The sequence below is a fragment of the Rhagoletis pomonella genome, unplaced genomic scaffold, assembly GCF_013731165.1.
Source record: "Rhagoletis pomonella isolate Grant_MI unplaced genomic scaffold, Rhpom_1.0 Rhpom_scaffold_00003, whole genome shotgun sequence".
Lineage (NCBI taxonomy): Eukaryota > Metazoa > Arthropoda > Insecta > Diptera > Tephritidae > Rhagoletis > Rhagoletis pomonella.
Genome location: NW_023458557.1, coordinates 69,617,080 through 69,637,775, shown reverse-complemented (window position 1 = coordinate 69,637,775; position 20,696 = coordinate 69,617,080). Strand labels below are relative to the sequence as shown.

General features: G+C 37.4%; 1 protein-coding gene across 1 annotated transcript in view; it reads left to right on the top strand.

The window, feature by feature from the left end:
• Nucleotides 1-20,696, top strand: part of LOC118735416 (Down syndrome cell adhesion molecule-like protein Dscam2) — a gene marked incomplete in the record, with an annotated part of 127,945 nt that overhangs the window by 97,382 nt on the left and 9,867 nt on the right. The window contains 8 exon segments of the mRNA XM_036465142.1: nucleotides 828-1,232; nucleotides 15,186-15,305; nucleotides 16,788-16,979; nucleotides 17,081-17,545; nucleotides 17,607-18,959; nucleotides 19,855-20,133; nucleotides 20,189-20,367; nucleotides 20,421-20,679. Coding sequence (XP_036321035.1) covers nucleotides 828-1,232; nucleotides 15,186-15,305; nucleotides 16,788-16,979; nucleotides 17,081-17,545; nucleotides 17,607-18,959; nucleotides 19,855-20,133; nucleotides 20,189-20,367; nucleotides 20,421-20,679 — 3,252 coding nt within the window.

Sequence of the window (20,696 nt, the reverse complement as noted above, 5' to 3'; positions counted from 1 at the left end):
AAAACTGTTTGTTTTCGACCTATTTTGTTTTCCTACTTTGATACCCAAACTATTTTATTTAACTTCTTAACTAAATTGATTTTGAGTATCGATCTATTTTTGAAAGAAAGCTTTTTTTAAACTCCTCTCGGTTGATACAAATTACTTCGTTTCACTTGCTAATTATATTGATTATAGCTTTTAGAAAAGATTGCAACCCTCTTAAAAAAATTGGTCGAAATAAATTGTTTGGAATTTCATCGTTTGACATTTGCATTGTTTTAATATTTAATTTATCTTATCAATTAATTGATTTGAATACTTACAAAAAAGGTGACATCTCTCTTCAAAAAATATCCCATATATTAATCCAGGCCATGAGCCTGTGTGCCAAGTTGTATTCAAATACATCCAGTCGTTTTAGTGTGAAAGAGCTGCCAACATACTTATCCACCACACAGTCACAAGCTTTCACACTTATATTATTAGTACTTACTAAGGATTAAGTCCTAAATTTTATGATGCCAAATTGGTTTCCAATGAGATCTCAGTGGCTCAAGGGAAACTTGAAACACCGTTATCTCCGTTAAACTGGAGCGAATCTGGCAAACCGGAGGACGCCACTTAAAAGGCTCCAATTAAGTTAGATCAACTACCAAAAACAAACTTAGCCCAAGTTTTGAACTTACACAGTGTAATCTGTGACTCATTAACGAGTATAGGTAAAACAGACCCCGTTTAGTTTTCAGTTTAATTCCTTATTCTAAACTTTCAACCTTTTCTAGCTATCCATTTTATTTCTAGATCCAAGTTTTTAAACATTTCCCTATTTAAATCTACACATTTAGTTCCCCCACGCATTTCACCATTCAGTTTCGAAGAGGAAATCACCGAGGGTATGCGCACCCAGCTTATGTGCTCGAGTAGTCAGGGGGATCAGCCGTTCAACATAACATGGCTAAAAGATGGCGCACCCATATTGGACAACGCTGTCCAACAAACACCCATCGTTAATATAGCAAATGAATTGGGTGGTGGTCGTTCACAGAGCAGTGGCATTGCCAGTGGCAACGGTGTTGGCGGTGGAAGAAGTTACAGTCCAACAGATGGCTCGCTCACCATCAACGAGTATGCACCATTTTCCAGTATCATCTCTATACATAATGTGACATCACGTCACAATGGCAACTACACGTGTCGTGTCAGCAATCGTGCGGGATCCGTTGAGTATACGGCGGTACTATCCGTTTCGGGTAAATTTGTGAATGAACTAATTGAATTAATATGGCACCAAGCAAACAACTAACTACATAATGTATGCAAATACAAAATCGAGCACTTGCTTCACGCTAATGCACTTTACAGAAATACATAATTAATTATGTACTTATGTATATTTGGCACCAAAACAGTATATGTTGCAGCACCAAATATTAATACGTATGTAGTATGGCACCAAATATTTGAAAAAGTAATATGTATATTGTAAAAAAATTTAATGTGTATTGTACTTTGATTTGAGGGAGTTATGTTTACATACAAAGGTATATGGAAGGAAACATCAATGATGTTACGAACTTGAACCTGACAACATCAAATATTTACCTATTTCCGTCTATAATACTGAAATGGTACTACTCGCATAAAAGGCAAGACTGCATTACCAATGTAAACATTTTAAGAAATAGCCATACAGCTTATAGCTTACTGAGGAAGAAAGTCTGTAGAAGTGGATAGAAGAATAAATAAACGATTTGTATGAAGCATCCCGAAATAAAGAAGCGTTCGACTATGTTCAAACAGGCCAATTAGCTGTTAGGCAATTAAGCTTTAAATTGCGGCATTGCGTTTGGTGTTCACACACACGTCAGCTGCGCAATTAGCGATACGAAATCAGCTGCTGGATTACCTACAGTGATGGAAATGTTGGTACAATCATACCTTTATTCAGTTTGAAATTACATTCGGTACAAACACACTAATTTAGGTACATTTGAAACGTAGCCAAATAACTTCTCAGGAAATCAGTTCTTATTTTTATTGGTGCAGGCAACTGGTTTAATAGCTTCCCTCCTTTGAGAAGTGGCATACAAATTATACAGAAGGGTCTTCAAAGTAACGTTACTGTAGTTGGTTTCACCAGATAGTTTTATCTCGCGCTGCTCGAACAGGTTCTTTTCATAGCCAAAATTTTTTAATGTGAGTGCAGAAGTTGATATGGTGTCGATGGGAATTGCTGTCCTCCTATTTTCTTTATAAAGAAATACATAATTACTTTTTAGGAACATCCATCTACTTTTAGGAAAAGTTTTCCGTAAATAAGGTACAATTCCCTGATGGAATATCAGCTGTAAAGGAGGACCAGAAACAAACAGCTGATTGCTCTTTGTTCAATAAACATACCTTCACGTCAAAATTAAACATACCTATCAGGGTTGCATAGAGAATCTGTCACAAATTATTTGCCAATTAATTATTGATTGGCAATTAATAATTTGAATTTTTGTATGGTAAATTGGGTAACAATTAAGGCTTAAATTGGTGAAAAGGTTCTTAATTGCCAATTAGGTGCCTATTTGAAAATAGTCTTAGCGACGAGCAAATGCAGTTTTCATTTTTGACAGGGCATTATGTCTTGAAGTTGGGTGCTGAAGACAGAAAAATAGAGGACAAAGAATAGAAAAATAATGAAATGAGAAACCGAGAGGAAATAAGAAAAAATTGCATGCGTTTATGTGACAAATGAGTAACCGCTGTCAAACTTTGCTCAATGCCTGAGTCGGTCGTTGGTTAACCATCCAGTAGCTCAAATTGACAGTTTTATTTCCACCAAGTTCTGATTAGCTGGCTTCAAAAATTTAGTTTCATATCGTCGGAACAAAGGGTAAAAAACTTTAGTGTACATATATTTATGTTGCCACATGGAAAGCTTACTATTGAGTCCTAAAAATAGTCAAAATAGAAAGAAAACTTTCTTTATAAATATTTAAATTATGACCGATTTTAAGGTGTTACAGTTCGCTATTTAAAATCATGAAAAGAGCTCATAGCTTACGAAACTTTTAATTTTTATGCGAACTAAATTTGAATTTAGTCAGGTAGAAATTGCCATAACTGTGTGCCATATATTTTACTTAGAAATATTTTTGCATTGTTCCCTAAGATGAGAGTTTCTCTGAATTACGATATGCAGAAGATGCAGATCTGGAATCGCTGCGAGCTTGATGTTATTCTCATTGCAAAGTAATGCCCACGCAGGTTTTTTTTTGTCTAGGATGACGCCCATGAAGAAGGAAACTCTCACGAGTGCTACCATAGCGGCATAGTAGCATGCACGACTTGCAGCCTCACGGCTCCTTTACGTACTACAATCTCTCCACAAACCACTCTCCCCGTGAAATTGCCATTCAAGGTATTACTTCACAAGGTTGGTTGGCTCAAATTCTTCTTGCGTATTGCGACGGCTACTTAGATGCTCAGTTCGTCTTACATCTACATACATATATGTGTGTGTGTGTGTAGATGAATGCGTGTGACATGAGCGCATATCTTCTGCCAGTTTTCACCTGACGCTAACATATAATCTAGTTTGTCGTTGTGCTCTAGTGAGGGCAAGAGAACATTATGTGTTTCGGGTTTTTCCTTATTCCTGTGCACCTCGAACGTTAGTTGATATGCCGAACTCTATGGAGATCTCTTCATGAGACCTATTCAGCCATTTTTCAAGGTTGGGGATGAGCTTGTGGGTCCATCTCCCTTTTCTGATTTGTCTCATCGTTTCTGCCCGATTACCATAGCTCGACGCCTTTCTTCTGTGGCTATTATCTTTCGCGTTGGACTATCGCTGTTGTCCGACAGGCGATTATATGTATATTTCCACGCAGGCTAGTCGTTGGAGTTTACAATGGTTGCCTGCATGGACTTCATTTATGTGTTGTTCCAGCACAATGGCCCGACATATATTGGACGGATTTTTGAAATGGTTTCATAATCCAGCTAGCCAATTTAGTTGTTTCCCATTAGTTTCCGCCAGGTCAAATTGAAGGTCTTGGCCCCTTGTATAGCTTTATCTAGGTGCGAGCTCCATAAGATCTTTTCACAAAGTACAGTTCCGGGCTATTTGGTTTTTTAATAGAAGTGTATTTTTTATCCCTGAAGACATGGCTCTAACAGTTTTTTCCTTTACTGTAGAAATCAAATATGTTAGTGTTCTTTGACTGCATCATTTGGCGTCAGTGTTCAGCACACTCTCTAGGAGATTTGAGACAGTCTTCAAGCCGACCTCTGTTTAATATAGCAATGTTTTCCGCTTAGCACTTGTCGCTCAATAACCAGAGCACTTCGCCCCCTACGGTCGACCACAATAGAGGCGATATCACTGCCCCTTTGGGTGTTTTTTCGTTGCTGAGAAGCTGTCTTTTTCCAAGGTACATCAAAGTCATACTATATTTCCTGCAAGAAGCCCAAAAATTTGTTTCCATTTCTGTTTAGAAATCTTAGTTAGAAACATGTGTATCTATTAGTATTTATCATCTGTTAAATTTGTCTTTAAATTCAGATTATTTAGGCAGCAACTGTGTACCCTCTTTTCCATTCCAGTTCAAAACGTCTAGGGAAAAAGTGAAAAGGCTGGAATTGAACTCAGTTCAATTAACTTTTACTTGCAATATTTCGAATTTCGCTTATTACTATATATATATTATAGAGTCCTCACAAATCATATCAAAGTACAATACATAGTACGCGACCGAACTTGTAAGGGCACTGCGACAACGCGTAAACGGGCTTAAGGGTAAAGTGCTCCTACAATGTGGTGCGCATACAAATTTTTTTAACTATCAACCACAAAGATATAAACATAAAATCATCAATTGATATGCACAAAGTAATTAAATTGTGAAATGGCGCATCTGCATCTTGAATTTTGGTGGAACATAGCGGCACAAAATCACAAAATGGCATGATAACATCGGCACTTGAGACACGACGCACCAAGCATTTTTAAAAGCAATTCGCAATCAATGGCACCGTAGCAAAAAAAAAATGCAAAAAAAGTGAAATAAATAAACCATTATGATATAAGAATTCCAACAAAAAATTACACAAAAAAAGGTGAAGAACCAACTGATAAAGTAAAAAAAAAAATAAATAAATAAAAGAAAAAAGCACTTTAGTGTTGACAGTAGTGTCACTATTACGCACCATATAATCAAACAACACAGCATAAGCATCACTACTAAAAACCAGCAAGCGCACCAATACTCTTACATATTATTTAGTTGGCACCATCATCTTCGTTTACATTAACCGCTAAGATAACGCTATTATTTACTAACCCCTATCATACATACAAATATTGGTCTGTATCCTACTTATTTGCGTTTGATTTCCATTTCAATTATCATTTAAACGATTTATTCTCTTAACACATTTCCATTTCCACCTTAATTTGCATACCTTTTGCGGCTATTGCGAAAATATTTATGCGGCGTTATCCAATTATTTGTACTGCAATGTATTTGGTTTATTTACTTAATCACAAAACGTTTACGGATATTTATTGAAATCGGCATTAGCGCTGCGGCTGCTATTTAACTGTAGCATATTTTGTTCATACGATTAAACATATACAAAATGTTTTTACTGTTTTTTTTCCACGAATATTTGAAATAGTACTTATGTATGTACATTAGAGTGGTCCAAAAAAATTAAGTTTTAAGAGTTTAAGAGTTTTATACCATTTCTACCAAAAATGGTTTTTTCTCCATATAAAATACATAAAAAACTTTGAGCGCTTTGAGTACCCCCTATTTTTTTTTTTGATTTCAAAATAAAAAAATAGGTGTATATTTCTTTCGATATAGGACAATCCTAGGGGGTGCCGGCATTAAAAATCCGACCTTATTTTTTTTACATACATTTTTGGACCACTTTAATGTACATATATAAATGATTGAATTTCATGAAAATAATTTGAATGAAAAATAAACTTGTGGGTTTTAAAGGAATTAACTTTAAAAAAAGATGATAGTGGAGATATGTTATATATAGATGGAGTGAATATAAAACTTATAATTTTATATAGAGCACACAGAGACCAAATGGTTTGTAAAAAATACTCAACTTAGTTGTTATTCTTATTGGTTGGGGCTATAACCGCCTTAGTGATTCTACCGGAGCCCAACAAAGCACGCCAGTCGTTACTTTTCTGCGCGCACTGACGCCAATTGGAAATGCCAAGTGGAGCCAAGCCTTTCTCCAGCTGCCCGCGTTAAATACTTTCAGAGCTGAAGCGTTTCTGTCCATTCGTTCGACATGCCCAAGCTGTATTTTAATCTTTTTCCACACCATGTTAATGCTAAACTCACCTGCTCTATTTCTAATAAAACGACTACTTCTTCCCGCCGAATGTATTTTTTTTAATATTTGGACATTTATACTTTAAATTAAAATAAAATTGGATTCATTGTAGAAGCAGCATTAAATTTGTATGAATAATAACATATAGTATTAGCATATATAGTATTGGCTTAAAGTATTTTCATTCCACTTTTTACAAATTATCTTTTACAAAAATAGTTAACTTTAAAATTAACCTCAAGCTCTGATTAACATATCGGGTACACCAAAACATGATAACCTGGTACACTGATGGCTCAATGACTGAAGAAGGTAGCGGGGTAGGTGTAGTTGTGCCGAGGATAAGATATAATGTAACAGCATACATTGGAGAAAGGCTTCTGATGAGCGGAAAAATACCTTTTGATATACTCCTGTTTTGAAATGTTACTTGAAAGTGCTGAAACAGGAGTCATTAAGTAATGAAAAAGCTAATCGCTTACTTGTGTTTGATTATTCTGTTTCAGAACGAATTCTAGACGATGTTTCCGAAAATCACACGCTGGGTCCACATCCTGCTCTAATGACGACTTTTGTTTCCATTTTCAAGCGTTCTTTTAGTTTTAACCCTTGCGAAATCACACATCTTCACATCTTGAATCGTTTTTTTAACTACAACTCTGACCGATTTTCAGTTGATTTTCCCAAATTTATCAAACAAGTAAATACTTGCACTTTGTAGTTGCGCGCGCTTATCGAATTAAAAAACATACTCGGTACTTGGTAGAGGTACTCGGGAATATACTTCTAAGTAATGGTATCGGAACATCACTAGGGGTGCCTTGCTAAGTTTAATACTTTTGGTCTGACCAATCGAGTTTGGGTTCTCTGATTCCGGGACATATTAGTATTGAAGGAAACGAGATTGCCGGTAATGTTGCAAAGAAAGGAGCATCAACTCCTTTCATCGGCCCAGAACCCTTGTATGGCATAAGAAAAGAAATCGCTACTGGTATAATCTAACAGGCCCAGAGCAGTCCAAAGTACTTTCAGGAAAATATAACCTGAGTTACTTTACGGAATGTATGAGCTTATCCAAGAGTAACTTTAGAATTCTTACAGGAGTCCTGACAGGATATTGTAGGCTTAACTATCACGGGACTAAACTGGGAATTTACTCGAAGGAGTAATTTATAGGGATGTTCCGATACTAGTAAGTACGAGTATGTACTCGATACTTTTGTTTCGATACCAACTACTTTTTTTACTCGAATCGTTCTTTCGATACCTACTTGTTATCGAAAGAAAAGTACTTGTATCGAATCGATTAGTGCAAGTATCATATTTTGTCAGACCAATAACGAATATAGTGCTTTCAGGTTAATAATAAATAACACGAATCGCTTATATGATAGTGATACTCAAACAGTTGTCTTTAAAAATATTCATAGGACCAATAGGACTGCGCAATTAATAAATTATAACTCATATTAATTGATTAATTGATTAATCGCACAATCCGCTTTCAAGCGCTCGGCGCTAAAAATAAAATAAAAGCTATAATAACGCGAGATCAGCTAGTTCCACAAATGAAATAGCAAATTTCACATTCATCGGGAGTTGTCACAAATTGTGGTTTAATATTGGCAAATGTTCGATATGCTAAAAAAATTTGATAACAATAATAAGTGTTGTCACATCAAAATTAAAGCTCTATCTCCATAACCTACTTATCACGTGTTTTGACAAATTTAAATGATAGCGCACAAAAAATTTACGTGAAGGGAAAGAATCGCCAAAAATCGCCAAGGCGATGTCCTAAATTTATATGCGCAAATATCCCAAAAAAATCGCCAAATTGCCGCTAAATCGCCCAATCTTGACACTCTGGTCTCCACCACCTTTAATATTGTCCAATAATGTTTTCAGCGCGAAGAATAATAGAGTTGCTCTGTACGTTGGAACACAAGGACAAAATCAAACGAGAAGAGATGGCGAAATAAGTGCAACGGTGTTTCAAAGCTTTTGAGAAGGGGAATCCAAGAAAAATTGTGTCTTTTGGTAGAATAATTACCTTGACCTTTAAAATGACATTAAAAAAATGAAATTTCCTTTGTCGCACGAATCCTAAAAGCATTTCATTTTAAATTGTTTTTAAAAAGTTTATTACAAGCTGCTTTTAGATAAAAAAAACACAAAAAAATCTAAAATTTTACTTTCGAAAGTAATTTTTAAGGTCTCATTAAATGAAAAATTACTTGAATTCCTAGACCGACCATCAAAAGGAAAATCTTTTGATTTTTATTCTTTGGACTTAAGAGCAGCGTGCAATGAACTTTAAACGATTTCTTGGTTTTTGCGACCGCGGGAATGGATTCCCTGATGCAAGAACAGCAAACATATATTTAAAAAAGGGTCTTCGCATACTGGTTTCAGGGAAAAAAATAACATCTTCAATATTTGAAGGCCGTTTAAACAGCCGTAAAGCATTGGGCGATTCATATTAGTGGAGAAAAAAATCCGAAAATTTTCCTTGGTATTAGGCTTCGATGCTTGTTTTTTTATATCTACTACTGGGTTCAAAAGTATCAATACTGAAATTGCTTGGTATCGAACGAAAAGTATCGAGTATGTACTTGTATTTACTCGTATCGTTTCATCCCCAGTCTTAAGGAAATCCGATTTGGGCATTCATATAAGAAACTAAATACCGTTTCCTTGCTTTGGCATATTAAGTATACTGTAGGGAATCCCCATTCTAGAAGCATGCTTTCATAATGGCCAAGGGTCCACGGTTATTCTCCATCTATAATCTGTGGTTACATCTTCCTTGCTTCTTTCAGAACGTGCAATTGGATTTCTGTTTGTATTTATCTAAGAGGGTAACCCAGTACCACCGCTACAGATTCACCCAAACGACCTGCCACTGGCCAATTACTCTGCTCTATCGTTAATTTCTATATTTCAATGATCGGGAACTTAGCCAAGAGTGACGCGCATGCACAGAGACACCGAGCGTAGCTCCATGTTGCATTATTTGACTAAATAGCTTTGATTTCATTTCAGTCAATGATATAGCCAAAAGTGCTGCCTGGGTATTTGAGTAAACTTCCGCTCTATTTTTCCTGTGAACGTAAGTTTTTTGTATTGTACAGGGTTCACACACATATATCCAGATATTCACTTTGGGTGTATCCCTCCAATAGTGAAGGTTTTCTTTTCACAAAGCAATATTCGATAGATGAATCGAACTCCATGATTCAATGACGCAAATCTTCCACTAAGAAGAGATGCAAAGTTCTTGGATGTTATTCTTCCTCTTAAACTTTGCTGGTAATGAAAACTTAAGAGCGGAGAATAAAAGCCCTTAATGTGCTCTACTCCTGCAAAAGTACGATTGGGAAAGACTGGTGGCTGTGGTGGCAAATAATTGACTATTATCATCCATGGCGCGTTGGTACGGTAGGAAGCGTCTCGCAACAAAATCCTAGTTACTCTAAAGGCAAAAAGACAAGCATATCTATACGTCCAAAATCTATGCTTTGCTGTCGGACTGTTGCTTATAGTGCATTCCCGCTGCTCTGAAATCTTTCAAAATCCAGGAGAGTTTCTCATATATGTTCCCAATTTCGATTTCTTGAATTTCAATCAGATTTCAACAAAATTCCATCAAAGTCATAACTAAAATTACGAAAAAATTGTGTGCCGATATGTATACCTACCACCATTTTTATTGTGAAATCAAATCAGATATTCATAGCTACACGTGCTAGATGTGTCAACGAAATCGCAAGAAAGAAGATTTGGAGATTTCGAGGTTTAAATATATCTTTGATTTCAGTGCAGTGGGAATGTACTATCAAGATTAAACTAGACCCAAAGGCTTTCGTTTTCCACAGTACCGATAATCCGAGCCATACTCTAACACTGACCACATCGCGGCTTTATTTAGGCTGCTTCTTTAGGCAGGATTTGAGTTATCTCGAGAATTCGGTTCTTAGTATAAAATTCCTGTAGATTTGTGTAAGAAAGTATTAAAAACTGCAACACTGACCCAAAACATTCCATTTGAAAAAAAGTCGGCTGGAAAATTTGTATATCATCACTTGGGTGCCATATTTATTCAAGGCACTGTACACGTGTCTCAATAACAACAATAAAAACAAAATTCACTGAAGCAAATGTAATAAAAGCAAACGTTTCAAATTACGTGCTCAATGAAAAGTGTCGAATGCGATAATTGCGTAAAATAAAAAAATTTCCATGCAAATTACAAATCGGCAGCGTGGGCCAATAAATGAATGGACTGTATGAAGTACAATACTCGTAAATGTATAGCAAAAAAGAAAAAGTACTCTTACAAGTGAATTACAGAATGGCTAGAATGAATATGTGGCAAGGTGGAAGGAAAATAGAACGGCAAGACAGAGTAGAGTAGGTGTGTAGCAAGCCACAGTGAATATGAATGCAGACATGCTCCGGTACTTGCTACTGGTTGGGCTTACGAATTTGGAAGGCCTCCAGCGAGCGGTTCGGTTGGCAAACATATTGTGGTTGATGTCAAGATGACGTAGAGCTGCAAGAAATATTTGGCGAACAAAAGTTTTACGAGGTCGTGTGACATTTTTAAATTACCATGTCAACGCTTGTCGGACAGCGATGGCAGCCAAATTATGAATGTAAAAAAGGATGGAGCGAGTATGGCCAACTATAAAGAATGCATTGCTTGCCCATTTGCTTGCTCGCCTGGCTGCTTGGTTTGTCTGTAGCCGAACAGTCACCTGGTGAATGGCAATGAATTACTCACACTGACAAGTGTAATATGTATGTCTGAATTAGAGATGGGCACGGGACAAAAATTTCAATTCCGATCCCGCCCATCCCGACGTTTTTCCGAATTGTACCGCGGGTCCCGTGGGTCCCGAAATCTATCACTATAATTAATTCTCATGTCTTTCAATTTAATTTTAAATAATAAAAATCTGGCATCTTCCGGTTATTTAATTGTTTTCCTTGCTTTCGTTTTCGTGTCAGTAAAACATAAAAAAGTCATTATTTCATAAAACGTTTTATCGAGAGTGTCGGGAAAGGATTTTAATCACGCCCCGCCCGCAAAATTTTTAAAGACTTTCCCGATACCGCCCATCCCGGCCATTTTGAAATCAGTTCCGTGGGTCCCGCGGGTCCCGATATCTTGCGTCCATCTCTAGTATGAATGTATGTGGGGGATAGGCAAACGAGTTGCATGCATGCAGTGTCCACGTACATAGATACGAGTATATAGACCAGTATGCATGACAATGAATGCGTAAGTTTGTATGATTGTAGCTGAGCTCTTGCCTTTGTCAGTTGAATTTCCGCATCAACTCACAAAATGGTGAATGATGGCTGTAGCACCTGCTTTTCGTACCAGCGTACAACGTGCAGCGTCCTGCAAGTGAGGCTGATGGTTGATATGTATGTATGTGTGCTTGGGTTTGTGGCGTACAAATTGCAACAGCAGGGACAATGCTCGATTGCTCCCATTGCTCGATCGCAGCGCTTGTATATGTACAGGAATGTATGCCATTTACATTTCCCTTGCATGAGGCAATTTTCTGATGAATGCGTTTTTATTTTATGTTTTCTCTTTTTGCGCACAAATCATGCAAAGCTCTGCCAAGCAGATGGTAGAAGCCATTGGTTATGTACTGGTGCAATATGTGCGAGCGAGTGTAGGTATGAAATATGGCTGCCAAGCACATTTTTGTGGTCACATAATTGAACTCAATATAATTTTATTAAAGAAAGCTTCCAAAAGGGACACCGAAACTTTTTTTTTTTTTAATTTACATAGATAGGGAACTGCATGAAGAGATAGATGGAAGCTACGACATGGCTACCCACTGCGAACAATGTGAAATTTTGTTATGCGCTTTGGAGTTTTTAGCTCTGAGAGTCCATGATAACTTTAGCCTTTACCTTATTAAAGATTAAAATCACATAATACATACATAAATAAGTTATCAGCGCTTTAAGCTCATAAATATTTAAGAGTAGTAGAAAAACGATCACAGTTTGGATAATGCCTAGCCTATAAATAAGATATTTTCAGATACTTAATCGTTTTCTGACATACGAATAGTTGACGTTGCTTCCAGTAGATATACTTACCTGATACTGGGCTCACCGCGGTAACTTATGATTGGCTTTATATTAGCCATTGTTTTTTTAAGCTTGGCAGAGGAAAGAGAAAACCGAAGTTATGTATTTACTTGCTTGGAGCACCTAAATAATTTTCTCTGTACATACGTATGTATTTCCGCTAAAAGTTCTAATTACTAACCGCACGATCTTAGGTTGTGGGCTCTTTCTGATAAGAGAAACGGGTTTAGGTTTCATACTTCCCCTAAAACCAGTTTCCAAGTTTCTAGTTATAGATAAGACTCATTTAGCTTTCCACAAAGGTGTGTATCCGCATAGCCTTCAAGCTTTCCGGCCGATTAGTACCGGACATTAACAAATTGGATGTGATATAATTTCCTCCCGACTGCTTTTACAGAAATCTTCATAAGGGGTTCCTAGTTTGGCTGCATATAAATGCATTAAGCAGTGCACTGTAATTTTTAATAAAGGGATATTTTTACTGAGGCTCAATAGAGATTGCATGCCTGCAGAAGTTAGCTCGTACGTCATAATTCCCGGCTTGTACTTGGGTGTATTCTCCAAACAAAACTCTTTAGTTGTCACCGTACGCAACACAAATTATATTACAATAACACAAGCATGAGCAAAATATCAAATTTATTTTGATTTCAGCGCAATAACTGTGCAATTTAGTACAAACACCCCCATACACCACAAAAAGGACCAACGCAAGCCCGACATTGCGCAATGCTTTTGTGTGCTTTAGGGGCCCTATAAAAGTGGCGTGTGCAAAGAAACTCCGGGTTGTATTTCCCTTATAAGGCCATGGCCACGTATTCATAGGCAAAGCGGCGAGCAGCTGGGTGGCTGAGTGGCTTAAAATTAAAACGTATGAAATACTATTGAAGTGGACACGCACTGAGCGGCTTTTTTGTGTGGCGCCGCTCATTGCGTAGCCTCGACCTAAGAGTGACCAAATCGAATTTACAAATATAGATAAAATTTTAATTGCCTTATTCGAAAAAAATAAAGTAGCTTTATAAAAGGTTTATAAGTTGAAACATGTATGAAAATGTCAATTTATAAAGCTCTTTAAACCTATTATATTTTTTATGAATCAGGCCATAAGACTTTAAATAACAAGAAAAAAATTATTTGCTTTTAAACTAGTAATTCATAGTTTTCAACAATTCATTTCTGCCAGCCAAAAGTATTGAACAAAAAATTATCAAAGTGTCAAATCTTAAAATCTAGAAAGGTATCGAAAATTATACAATTCTATCAAAATGGCAACGCTGATTAGTAGCCTTATACTCTCAGAAATCTGGCGCTGTGTGTGCAAAATTTCATAAGAAGCCAAGAATTGTATCGTACTTCCTTCAGATGCAATGTACCGTGGGAGCGAAATGCAGGACGGTCCTACCGGGTTTTAAGTAAAACTGGGGGCTAAATAGAAGCACCGGATGAGAATGCTTTCGGCGCTCTCTATTTTCAAATCATCGGTTTAAGTGCCTCTAGATAGGCCACGCGTAAGTGTTGCTCTCTTCTTAGAGATATCAGCCGTTAACAATATTAAGGAACCAAAGCTAAGTGAAGATTTTATATTTCATGTAAAGTCAGGCAACGACGACTCCGTTTCATCTGAAACAAAACTAAGCAGACAAGTCCACTTTCAACTGTGTTATCAGACATTTTTATGCTTACAACAAAATTAATAATCTGAAAGTTTTACTAAAGTTTACAGTCATAAAATGTCTAAAATATTAATACTTAAACACATACCCCATATCAGTAGAATAAATTAATTACACGAATTTTTCATATTTTATTCAAAATTTTTATATTTTTTTTTACAAATTCGCCAAAAAACACGTTACACTTCAACACTCGATTGGTTTTACAGCACTTGCAGCAAAAATTAAAATTGCTGCTGCAGCACGGGCAAGCGGAAATTATTTCTCGAAAGTGATTTGCGTAATTTCAGCTGCAGTTACAGCTTGCAATTTTTATTTCCGAAAGTGATTTCTGCAAATCTGCAAAAAGGACTTTCTGGCTGTTTATATGGGAAATAGACTTTCGATTTCGCATTTTAATTTTTTCGCATCTATGGAAAGCTGAGTTAGAAGCCTTTAAATTCCGGTCATTCAATAAAAAAAAAATAAAAGGAGTAAAGGATCGAGCACGGAAAGCCTATCTTCTCCAAAGATCAAAATGAAGGTCTTCTACATAGAAGGCATATTTTTCTAATTTTTCCGACAGGGTATGTATGTAAGAATATTGGTATAAATTTAAAAATCCACAAAGGCGCAAATGGGCATCAATTTACTTCCTCGCAAATCAGAAACTTCAATTGCGTTTCAATCTTTTCATTATTTATTTTTGCCAAAATGTCTCACAGCACTTTGGGTTGTGTGTGCTTAATTGAAGGACAAGGTTTGAAAGCGTACTATTCCCAGGTGAGTCTGCTAGTTTTAAGAACTGCATACATATATTCACATAATCAAAAATATATGTACATATACATATATCATCATAATATATCATCATATATATAAATAAGATTTTTAGTGGTAGTTTGCACGTCACTGTTGATAGATTTGCATGATTTTAGCACAAAATATACGAAATATAATCAGCTTCACTTCACTAAGGCCATACAAAATTCTGCTAACTAAATTAGAAACATAGTAATAATGAATTATTTTTCTCGATTTCCCCAACGCGTCCTTTGAAACATTTAGTCCCACCACGTTGGATACTTAAACCCACCGATCAGGATGCCATACTCGGAAATTCTGTATCGATTACATGTAAAGCTGATGGATTTCCCATACCGACGGTACAATGGAAACAGTCGATTGGTAAGTGAAACGTTTTTCTTTTAACTCTATACTTTCTACTGGCAGAATCAACATAAGGATTCTCAACACATCTACGTATGCAGGTAGGGCCAAGGGGGTGCTCGAGCCCTCCCCCTAACTTTCAAATTTTCCTTATATATATATATAAAATAGTACCCTGAAATGCCAGCTTAATAGGGTCGAGATACTTACTTAACTTCGGAAAAAATCTGGAATCTGAATTGTGACTCATTTAAGTGTGGTGAGAAATAAAACCATTCAACCGTCCCCTTTAAGTGAAGAACACTAGTTTTGTCTGCCCAGTAACCCATTCTCATTGCCCAAAAAAAATGTCCAAAGCGAGGGCTTTCTTAGTGATGGCATTGCTTATACCAGAAGCTAGATTTCGCAGAGCCGTCTTACAAGATTATCGCGACTGATAGGCGTGTTTATCCCAAGGCAAAGGGTGCATAAAAGCGCTTCCTTTCGAATACACAGCTTAATCAGTTACACCATTGATTTCATGAAGAACATCATGCTAAAAATGGTGAGGCTTTTCTTCGGGCTAGTATCATCCTTTCCAACCTTAGGGATGAATGCAGCTAGTCTCCATGATTGTGGTATAAAGATAAGTGAAATTCTTTTTCAAGGCCGCCAACAGAAGTCCAACACCTTTTTCGTGTATCACACCATCCGTACGGGGCGATTTGAAGCTGTTAAAGGATCCACACCAATTTTATCCGACCAAAGGTTTCAAGACCGTTGTATACTACATTTTAAAGGAAGCTCTTTTCGAAAAGCAAACTAGCTAGAAAGAGGTCCTGTAGAAAGTGATACGTAAATTTTTTTTTAAACTTATCTTTTTTTGGGAAACTGTTTAAATTTTCCTTTCCATAAGGACACCTTTTTAGCTTACATGGAAACATATTTGGGCAATTTCAATTAGTTCGAACTTTCGCCAGTTTTTATTCGGACACATAATTTTTGCTGGCTTATTAACTAAATCCGGTAACATACATATGTTGCGTAGATTATGTTAATGCAAAAAAACGTCCACGTTGGTGCGTTGATCGCTCATGAGAGGAGAGTCGAAAGTAGCTCGTTAGAAGTACGTGCTTGCAACAGGAAAAGAGTAGTTATGAAGAGTCAAGAGTGGCGTAACTCCTTTTTTTTAATTCTGCCAATCGCGGCTTTTATAGTATACTCTAGCTGGTGCGTTCCTAAAACTGTTACAAAAAATTTTAAAAACGTATGGCGCGTTGCTTTAAAACGTTGCATCATGTTCGATTTTGTATTCTAGGAGCTGAAGGAACGTATACTAAAAATTTCAGACATGTGCTTACGATTTAGAAAAAAAAAAAATTTTGAAAAAAAAAATTCGAAGTTTGTGAGAATTGCCCATTTGTGCATGTAGACATTACAAATCTAACGAGGATTGAAAACTTTCGCTTTTATAACTTTCGGTCCAAATCTTTTAAGCAAACCTACGCTTTCTATCCCCAGGCGACTCTGGCGAATATCGTGAACTTAGTTATGGCATAGGAAACGGCAACTCGCAATCGGTAATTGAAACCTATAACAACGGTTCGCTGATCATCCCCAAAGTCGGACGTGAACACGAAGGCAGTTATCTGTGTCAAGCGAGTAATGGTATTGGTGCAGGTTTGAGTACGCTTATAAAACTAACTGTGCATGGTGAGTTCAAACTACAGCAAATTTGTACATTTTGTTTTTATTGAATGTGTCTAACACTTTAGAATTTTCTACTTTCACTCACTCTTTATTCTTCTTCGCAGTTGGCCCGTCAGTGACAGTTTCAAAGAAGCAAGTATCCGTGCGCCGCGGTGATCGTGTCACATTGCGCTGTGAAGCTGATGGCGATCAGCCGTTGAATATCACATGGCGTGCCAAAGCCAATCACATTGATCCATCCTATGATATACGCTATCATATCAAAGATTCACCGCTTAGTCGTGGCACGGTTTCGGAAATGACAATTCTTCAGACGATTCTCAACGATCGTGGCGAATATACTTGTGTTGCTACCAATAATTATGGTCACGATCGTGCAGGAATTCATCTACAGGTGCAGGAACCCCCGAATTTCCCTGTTAATCTGCATGTGACCGATTTAGGCAGTCGTTCGGTGACGCTGGCGTGGTCACCCAATGATCAAGATTCCATATTCATGAGTAATGGAGGTAATAATCGGGACTCACAACCGATATCGAATTATATTTTGCAGTACAAGAAAGCTGGAGGTAAGTAGGTCACTGGTAATCAGTATTTACTTATGTAAGAATTACTTTCACATGTGTTTAGATGTCTGGCATGAGCACAACAACCAAAAGTTGTTGCCCGGCGATAAGACAACTGCCCAAATAGGTTCGCTACGTCCCGCGCAGGCTTACCACTTCCGCCTCTATGCCGAGAATCACTTGGGCACAAGTGCTCCGAGTGACATATTACTCGTACAAACTGATGCTGAAGTGCCAAGTGGTCGACCGCAGGACGTTTCAGCCGAACCGCTCGGGCCCCAACAACTGCTCATCACTTGGAGGCCGCCAGAACGTGACACATGGAATGGTGAACTGTTGGGTTACACAATTGCCTATCAGCGGCATGGCGCTGCGGATAGTGTACAAAACTTCACAAAAGTCAGTAGTTTAGGTGGTGAGGGACTAAACGATTTTCGACTTACGGGCTTGGAGAAATACACTCAGTATGCCATAACCGTATCTGCCTTTAATGTGAAAGGCGATGGTCCACCAAGTGAAGTGACTATGGGTCATACTTTAGAAGATGTGCCATCTGCGCCACCACAAGGCGTCACATGCATTGCTCTGACCGCACAAAATATACAAATATCCTGGCAAGCGCCACCCAAAGAGTCCAATCATGGCATCATACAAGGTTATAAGCTACTCTACGAACCCGGCAACATCGAATCCGAGTATGGCACACGCGAAACTAAGATCACTTCTGCGCTGAGTACTGTACTCCATGGCCTGCAACCCTTCACCAATTATAGCGTGCAAGTATTGGCATTTACCAGAGCTGGTGAAGGCGTGCTCAGTTCTACTGTATCTTGCACCACAGAGGAGGCAGTACCAGATGCACCTGAGCGCGTTAAGTCAGTCGTTAGCAGCGAATCCTCGGTTATAATCAGCTGGTTGCCACCGCGCAGACCAAATGGTATTGTCACTAAATACAATGTTTACATACGTATACTGGATAAGGGCCAAGAATTGAAAATTCTCAAAGAAGTGCTGCCAGCTAACAATCGACACTTCGAAGCTAAAGATTTGATGGCGCGTGAAACTTACGAAGCTTGGGTTACTGCAGCGACACGTGTCGGGCAAGGACCCAGCACGCCAGTTATTAAATTGGTACCGAGTAATTCGGTACCAGCGGCCATAATTTCATTTAGTCAAACATTGAGCATCAGCTGGCGTGTGGATCTTAAGTTGGCTTGTGTTTTCGTGGGCAACCCAAAACCCAACCCTGAGTGGAAGGTTTTAAATGCGCGATCAAAAAAGCATTTTCGCTTGGAGGTGAGCAATGATAATACGTTAACTTTGCGTAATATACAGCGATCGCATGAGGGCAACTATTCGTGTGTGGTGCGAAATTCGATTGGCTCGGACCATATTGTCTATCAAGTATATGTACAAGGTGAGTAGAAGAAATAGTTAAAGGGGTTTTAGTACATACTTATAATACAGGTTGTAGGTTATAAATTTAACTTATTGAAGGAATGCAGGAAGTGTCCATAAAAATTTTCTTTCCACAATCTCAGTTGCCTTCGCCTCAGGGCAATACTGGCAATTGTCAATTCTGGCAACAATCTTGAAAACTCTTTACTGTCTTTCGAAAGACTAATAGAAAGATCTGCTAACGCGGAGATCTTAGCTGTATGTATACTGATCGCCTTTTAGCAATAAGTTTTTAAAAATTAAATTGAATTAAAAAAAATTTATATTTTTCTTTTTAAAAATGAAATTAAATAAAAAAAAAAAATTTTTCAAACAACAAAAACTAATGAATAAATAAACGTTTAAAAAAATATAAGAAAAATAAAAGAAAGCAAAAATAATTAAAAATATTTCAAAAATTAAGTGAAAGTAAAAAATTAATTTTTAATATTGTTTTTGAGTTTTGGATCGAACCCGCATCATCGATGTGCAAAGTCAGAAGCATTAACCACCTAATAAACATAATCGTGGTACAAAGCTCAATAACAATATTAAAAATAAAATGTTAATAAGTCACAATAACATTACTAAAAAGTTATTTTTTTTTCTTTTTAAAACACAAAAATATAAAATTCATTAATATAAAAAATAAAAGAAAAAATTCTTAAAATCAAAAATAAACCAAAAATCCGCTGCCGAGGACTCGAACTCGAATGGCACGCCTGTGCTTTGCTCACTCGGCTTCTATTTGCTGAAAAAAATCCTTGCACCACAAATATCTGCTAAACAATTTTCGCATTCGCTGCTTTTAAGTACTTCATTCAAAATAGCTAAATTCATTAATTAATTTTTAATTTTCCGCTTTATTCCTATAGTACCACCATCTGCACCCGTCCTTTCCGTGATCGGCAGCACCACCAATTCCGTATCGCTGCAGTGGCGTGTGGAAGACATTGGTGGTGCCCCGCTGCGTGGTTTTACAATGACTTACCGCAAGGAGTTCGGTGACTGGGAAGAGGTACAACTCGATCGACGCGTTAACTCCCATCTGATTGAAAGTCTGGATTGTGGCACACGATACCAATTTACAATGGTAACTTTCAACAAAATTGGCACCAGTGAAACAAGCGCCATCGAGACGGCAAAAACAAAAGGTAGGTAACGCAGATAAATTCGCCTCCAAATTATTTACTAGGCCAATCTTTGTAGGTAATAAACCCATCTCGCCACACAAGCAAAGTCTTATACGTTCAAATATAACATCCGCATTGTTGGAGCTATCATCTTGGCAAGATGGTGGTTGTCCAATACAGTATTTCAGCATTGAGTTTAGGCGCTATGGCATTTCCAGCGATTGGATCATCGTCTCTAGTCGCATAGAGACACACGTATGTATCTTTGCTATAGGATATAGCTTATATATAATTAACTCTGCTTGCAGACACGCTATACAATTGGTGACTTGGAGCCTGGTGCTGCTTATAATTTGCGCGTTTCGGCGCATAACAACGCAGGATCCACAATTAAGGAATACTATTTTGAAACTTTACACTTCAATGGTCTTTCTGCCGAACTGGATCACAGCGACTTACCTGAGGTACGGACACTCTTCCGAGACGTACACCTGATAGCGGTTATTATTACATCTGTGTTCGGCACGATCTTGGCTATAATTGGCGCTTGCATTTGCTTCAAGAACTGTTAGTATAAAGATACT